At 45.3% G+C, this 7011-nt stretch overlaps 1 protein-coding gene across 1 annotated transcript in view; it reads right to left on the bottom strand.

Annotated features, from left to right (window-relative positions):
* Positions 1–436: 436 nt before the first annotated feature.
* kcnh7 (potassium channel, voltage gated eag related subfamily H, member 7) overlaps positions 437–7011 on the bottom strand; it is a 37880-nt gene continuing 31305 nt past the window's right edge. The window contains exon 13 of the mRNA XM_056588390.1: positions 437–697. Coding sequence (XP_056444365.1) covers positions 437–697 — 261 coding nt within the window. The remainder of the gene's footprint in view (positions 698–7011) is intronic.

Below are 7011 nucleotides of genomic sequence, written 5' to 3'. Positions count from 1 at the left end.
GTCAAACGCTCGTAAACGAAACGAATCCGAAACGAAGAGTCGCCTTCCGATGCCTTTTTGCGTCGTGTCTTGTGTCGCTTGCGATCCGTTTTATCGGATGTGTTGCCGCGACTTTTTGCCGTAAATGCATGTGTTGATTATACTGGCCATTTTCGGAGAGAAAAAAATAAATAAATGATCGAATCAAACTTTTTAACGCCTTCTGGAATATATCCTGTAACCGTTAAAACAAACATCGGAAAAAAATAAAATAAATAGACGACATTTTATATTTCGGCAACTCTACGTTCTATCGTGGGAACCGTTCTATGGTGGGCGGAGTTCTGCTCCGTGACCAATGGGTGTGACCGCCGCGTCAGGGTCGCAGGAAGGTCGTGAGGAGGAGGACGTGGGCTCCGGGGAGGGGGGAGGGGTTCAGAGATGGGGAGGAGGGGGGCTACTTCCCTGGGATCCCAGGGTCGGACACTGGCCTGTGAAGTCCCAACATCTCCGTGCTACTGGGCTGCACGTCGGGCAGCGAGGCCTGCCTCTCGGCGGCCCCTATGGGCCTGGGGTGGGGCGGCGGTGGCGTTGGGGGTAGGGTGGGGTCGTGGGGGTGAGGGGGGTGCAGCTCTTTTGAGTCCCCGCTGCCCTGGCTGAGCTCTGCCTCCTCAAGCTCCGCCTCCAAGTCCGCCTCCTGTCCGGCCTGGCCTGGCTCCTGGTCGTCGTGGGGGGGGAGGGGCGGGGCGTCCACCTCACCGAGGACCGGCGGGGATTCTTTGGGTTGGTTTTCTGCTCTCTCCCCTGCCGCCTCGGAGCTCTGAGAGAGAGAGAGAGAGAGAGAGAGAGAGAGAGAGAGAGAGAGAGAGAGAGAGAGAGAGAGAGAGAGAGAGTGAGTTGTGAGCCCTTTATATCTTATATGTATTTTCATCTCATCTCATCTCATCATCACCCCCTTATCCGGGGTCGGGTCGCGGGGGGAGCAGCTCAAGCAGGGGGCCCTAGACTTCCCTTTCCCGGGCCACATTGACCAGCTCTGACGGCGGTTCCCGAAGCGTTCCCAGGCCAGTGTTGAGACATAATCTCTCCACCTAGTCCTGGGTCTTCCCCCGAGGTCTCCTCCCCACTGGACGTGCCTGAAACACCTCCCAAGGAAGGCGCCCAGTGGGCATCCTTACCAGATGCCCGAACCACCTCAGCTGACTCCTTTCTAAGTAAAGGAGCAGGGGCTCTAATCCGAGTTTCTCACGGATGGATGAGCTTCTCACCCTATCCCTAAGGGAGACGCCAACCACCCTTCTGAGAAAACTCATCTCGGCCGCTTGTATCGCGATCTTATCCTTTTGGTCATCACCCAACCCTCATGACCATAGGTGAGGATAGGAACGAAGATTGGCCGATAGATCGAGAGCTTTGCCTTGCGGCTCAGCTCTCTTTTCATAACAAGGGTGCGGTAAAGTGAACGCAATACCGCCCCCGCTGCTCCGATTCTCCGGCCAATCTCACGCTCCATCGTACCCTCACTCGCGAACAAGACCCCGAGGTACTTGAACACCTACACTTGGGATAAGGAGTCATCTCCTACCCGGAGTAAGCAATCCTTCGGTTTCCTGCTAAGAGTCATGGCCTCAGATTTAGAGGTGCTGATCCTCATCCCAGCCGCTTCACACTCGGCCGCCAGCCGATCCAGTGAGTGCTGAAGGTCACAGGCCGATGATCCGATGAGGACCACATCATCTGCAAAAAGCAGTGACGAGATCCTCAGACCACCGAACTGCAACCCCTCCCCACCACGACTACGCCTCGATATCCTGTCCATGTATATCACAAACAGGATTGGTGACAAGGCGCAGCCCTGGCGGAGACCAGCACCCACTGAGAACGAAACTGACTGGCTGCCGAGGACGCGAACACAGCTCTCGCTTTGGGAGTACAGAGATTGGATGGCCCTGAGGAGAGACCCCCTTACCCCATACTCACACAGCACCTCCCAAAGTTTCTCCCGGGGGACCCGGTCATACGCCTTCTCTAGATCCACAAGACACATGTAGACCGGACGGGCATACTCCCAGGCCCCCTCCAGGATCCTTTCGAGAGTGAAGAGCTGGTCCGTAGTTCCACGTCCGGGGCGAATACCGCATTGTTCCTCTTCAATCTGAGGTTCGACAATTGGCCGAACCCTCCTTTCCAGCACCTTGGAGTAGACTTTACCAGGGAAGCTGAGAAGTGTGATACCCCGGTAATTGGCACACACTCTCTGGTCCCCCTTTTTGAACAGGGGAACCACCACCCCGGTTTGCCACTCCTTTGGCACTGTACCCGACTCCCACGCAATGTTGAATAGGCGTGTCAACCATGACAGCCCCTCAACACCAAGAGCCTTTAGCATTTCTGGCTGGATCTCATCAATCCCTGGGGCTTTTCCACTGCGGAGATGTTTGACTACCTCAGTGACCTCCACCAGGGAAATTGAAGACGAAACACCATCAACCTCGAGATCTGCCTCCAACATAGAGGGCGTGTTATTCGGATTCAGGAGTTCCTCAAAGTGTTCCTTCCAACGTAAATGTATTTTATAAACCCTTAAAGGATGTTCTGCTATTGTCTTCTGCTTATACAACAGTTATTGTCAGTGGTTAAATATGAGTTGTTTTATATCTTGCTTTTCTATAGTTTATATATATTCTTTTACCTATCTAACTTTATTGGTTTGTTATCGACTAAATCCGTTGACAATTTTATATCCTTCCGTGACGCTTTAGTATATTGTTTTTCATCGTCTAGGAAAAATCTGTTTCATGGAATCTATTTAACCTCTGTTGTGAATGGTGGATTTGTAGTGCACGGGTTCTGAACTGTTAAAACACACCGGTGTCACGGTATTAAAAGGAATACACACCCTTGAAACGTTATGGACCAATCGGGATCAAGTATTCAACAATGCTGCGGTATAAGTTACATTCACTACTGGTGGTTATGTCATCATAAAGCGAAATTTATAGTTGAATTCTTGCTCCATTCATAAAGTGCGTGCATGGCCATGGCTTTTAGAGACGCTGTTTTGCCGTAACGATGCTGCTGACAGGGAGTTGGCGCATGGGGACTCTAAAGGAGGTTTAAAGGGACGATGCAAAAGAGACACACACACACACACACACACACACACACACACACACACACACACACACACACACACACACACACACACACACACACACACACACACACACACACACACATACACACACCGTAAAAGCCAGGGGAGGTCCTTCAATAAACAGCACTGAATAGACGGTTTACTTGGCCTGGTGATGAGCTGATTTATTCTTGTCCTGGAGGAGCCTCTCAGTCCAGAGTGTGAAGGTTTAATATGACACGTCAACAGGAAGTCTGCACTGTTTCTATTGCACCATGAAATCGGATTATGTTCAATTATACTTTTACAGTGAATTTTTATTATACCTAATGTATCATACCTAAGGTGTGGGTGTTTTTTGGGACCTCAGTGGTGGAACGAGCTCCCTGCCGTTCTCAGGACCGCAGAGTCGCTCACTATCTTCCGAAAAAGACTCAAGACTCACCTGTTCAGAGTCCACCTCGACTCTGCATAGCCAACCTCCCCCTTCTGGCCACCATTGTACACTGTATTGTGTTGTATTGCATTGTATTATAGTACTTAACTGTGTAGCAACTGCAGTAGCTGCTATCATTGCTGTAACACGAGGAATTGGTTAGCCTAGCGATTGTTGTACTTACACTTGGTTCTATGAACATCCTTTCTGTACCGACAGCGATATATTGTTGCACTTCTTGTGACAAATGTACTTATTGTAAGTCGCTTTGGATAAAAGCGTCTGCTAAATGCCCTAAATGTAAATGTAAATGTGTAGGTACGGGGTTTAGGTATGGGGTGTGGTTGTAGGTATGGGTTTAAGTATTGGGTGTAGGTATGGGTGTAGGTATTGAGTGTCAGTATGAGTTAAGTATTGGGTGTAGGTTTGAGTAAGTATTGGGTGCAGGTATGGTCGTAGGTATAGGGTGTAGGTATTGAGTGAAGGTATGGGTGTAGGTATAGGGTGTAGTTATGTTTATATGTATTGTGTGTAGGTATTGAGTGTAGGTATAGGGTGTAGGTATGTGTGTATGTATTAGGTGTAGGTATTGAGTGTAGGTATTGAGGGTAGGTATAGGGTGTAGGTATGGCTTTAAGTATTGGGTGTAGGTATGGGTGTAGGTATTGAGTGTCAGTATGAGTCTAAGCATTGGGTGTAGCTATGGGTGTAGGGAAGGGTGTAGGAATGGGTGTAGGTACTGGGTCTAGGTAGTGGGTAGGTTTGGTGTAGTAGTGGCGGTAGGTAATGGGTGCAGGCAAGAGTGTAAGTATCAGTGTAAGTATTAGCTGTAGGTTAGGGTATAAGTATTGGGTGTAGGTATGATTGTAAGTATTGGTTGTAGGTATGAGTCTAAGTATTAGGTGTAGGTTTGGGTATAAGTATTAGGTGTAGGTTTGGGTATAAGTATTAGGTGTAGGTTTTGGTATAAGTATTGGGTGTATGTATGAGTGTAAGTATTGGGTGTAGGTATGAGTGTAGGTATTGGGTGTAGGTTTGGGTATAAGTATTGGGTGTAGGTTTGAGTGTAAGTATTAGGTTTAGGTTTGGGTATAAGTATTGGGTGTAGGTTTGGGTATAAGTATTGGGTGTAGGTATGAATGTAGGTATTGGGTGTATGTTTGGGTATAAGTATTGGGTGTAGGTTTGGGTATTAGTATTGGGTGTAGGTATGAGTGTAAGTATTAGGTTTAGGTTTGGGTATAAGTATTGGGTGTAGGTTTGGGTATAAGTATTGGGTGTAGGTATGAGTGTAGGTATTGGGTGTAGGTTTGGGTATAAGTATTAGGTGTAGGTTTGGGTATAAGTATTTGGAGTAGGTTTGGGTATAAGTATTAGGTGTATGTTTGGGTATAAGTATTAGGTGTAGGTTTGGGTATAAGTATTTGGAGTAGGTTTGGGTATAAGTATTAGGTGTATGTTTGGGTATAAGTATTAGGTGTAGGTTTGGGTATAAGTATTAGGTGTAGGTTTGGGTATAAGTATTAGGTGTAGGTTTGGGTATAAGTATTAGGTGTAGGTTTGGGTATAAGTATTAGGTGTAGGTTTGGGTATAAGTATTGGGAGTAGGTTTGGGTATAAGTATTAGGTGTAGGTTTGGGTATAAGTATTAGGTGTATGTTTGGGTATAAGTATTAGGTGTAGGTTTGGGTATAAGTATTGGCTGTAGGTTTGGGTATAAGTAGCCTATTAGGTGTAGGTTTGGGTATAAGTTTTCGGTGTAGGTATGAGGGTAAGCATTGGGTGTAGGTATGAGTGTAAGTATTGGGTGTAGGTTTGGGTATAAGTATTGGGTGTAGGTTTGGGTATAAGTATTTGGTGTAGGTTTGGGTATAAGTATTGGGTGTAGGTTTGGGTATAAGTATTAGGTGTAGGTTTGGGTATAAGTATTGGGTGTAGGTTTGGGTATAAGTATTGGGTGTAGGTTTGGGTATAAGTATTAGGTGTAGGTTTGGGTATAAGCATTAGGTGTAGGTTTGGGTATAAGTATTAGGTGTAGGTTTGGGTATAAGTATTAGGTGTAGGTTTTGGTATAAGTATTGGGTGTATGTATGAGTGTAAGTATTGGGTGTAGGTATGAGTGTAGGTATTGGGTGTAGGTTTGGGTATAGGTATTGGGTGTAGGTTTGGGTATAAGTATTGGGTGTAGGTATGAGTGTAAGTATTAGGTTTAGGTTTGGGTATAAGTATTGGGTGTAGGTTTGGGTATAAGTATTGGGTGTAGGTATGAGTGTAGGTATTGGGTGTAGGTTTGGGTATAAGTATTGGGTGTAGGTTTGGGTATAAGTATTGGGTGTAGGTATGAGTGTAAGTATTGGGTGTAGGTTTGGGGATAAGTATTGGGTGTAGGTATGAGTGTAAGTATTAGGTGTAGGTTTGGGTATAAGTATTGGGAGTAGGTTTGGGTATAAGTATTAGGTGTAGGTTTGGGTATAAGTATTAGGTGTAGGTTTGGGTATAATTATTAGGTGTAGGTTTGGGTATAAGTATTAGGTGTAGGTTTGTGTATAAGTATTAGGTGTAGGTTTGGGTATAAGTATTAGGTGTAGGTTTGGGTATAAGTATTGGGAGTAGGTTTGGGTATAAGTATTAGGTGTAGGTTTGGGTATAAGTATTAGGTGTAGGTTTGGGTATAAGTATTAGGTGTAGGTTTGGGTATAAGTATTGGCTGTAGGTTTGGGTATAAGTAGCCTATTAGGTGTAGGTTTGGGTATAAGTTTTGGGTGTAGGAATGAGGGTAAGCATTGGGTGTAGGCATGAGTGTAAGTATTGGGTGTAGGTTTGGGTATAAGTATTAGGTGTAGGTTTTGGTATAAGTATTGGGTGTATGTATGAGTGTAAGTATTGGGTGTAGGTATGAGTGTAGGTATTGGGTGTAGGTTTGGGTATAAGTATTGGGTGTAGGTTTGAGTGTAAGTATTAGGTTTAGGTTTGGGTATAAGTATTGGGTGTAGGTTTGGGTATAAGTATTGGGTGTAGGTATGAATGTAGGTATTGGGTGTATGTTTGGGTATAAGTATTGGGTGTAGGTTTGGGTATTAGTATTGGGTGTAGGTATGAGTGTAAGTATTAGGTTTAGGTTTGGGTATAAGTATTGGGTGTAGGTTTGGGTATAAGTATTGGGTGTAGGTATGAGTGTAGGTATTGGGTGTAGGTTTGGGTATAAGTATTAGGTGTAGGTTTGGGTATAAGTATTTGGAGTAGGTTTGGGTATAAGTATTAGGTGTATGTTTGGGTATAAGTATTAGGTGTAGGTTTGGGTATAAGTATTTGGAGTAGGTTTGGGTATAAGTATTAGGTGTATGTTTGGGTATAAGTATTAGGTGTAGGTTTGGGTATAAGTATTAGGTGTAGGTTTGGGTATAAGTATTAGGTGTAGGTTTGGGTATAAGTATTAGGTGTAGGTTTGGGTATAAGTATT

The sequence above is a fragment of the Gadus chalcogrammus genome, chromosome 4, assembly GCF_026213295.1.
Source record: "Gadus chalcogrammus isolate NIFS_2021 chromosome 4, NIFS_Gcha_1.0, whole genome shotgun sequence".
NCBI lineage: Eukaryota > Metazoa > Chordata > Actinopteri > Gadiformes > Gadidae > Gadus > Gadus chalcogrammus.
Note: the sequence above shows the minus strand (reverse complement) of the source record. Positions and strands in the feature narration are given on the sequence as shown.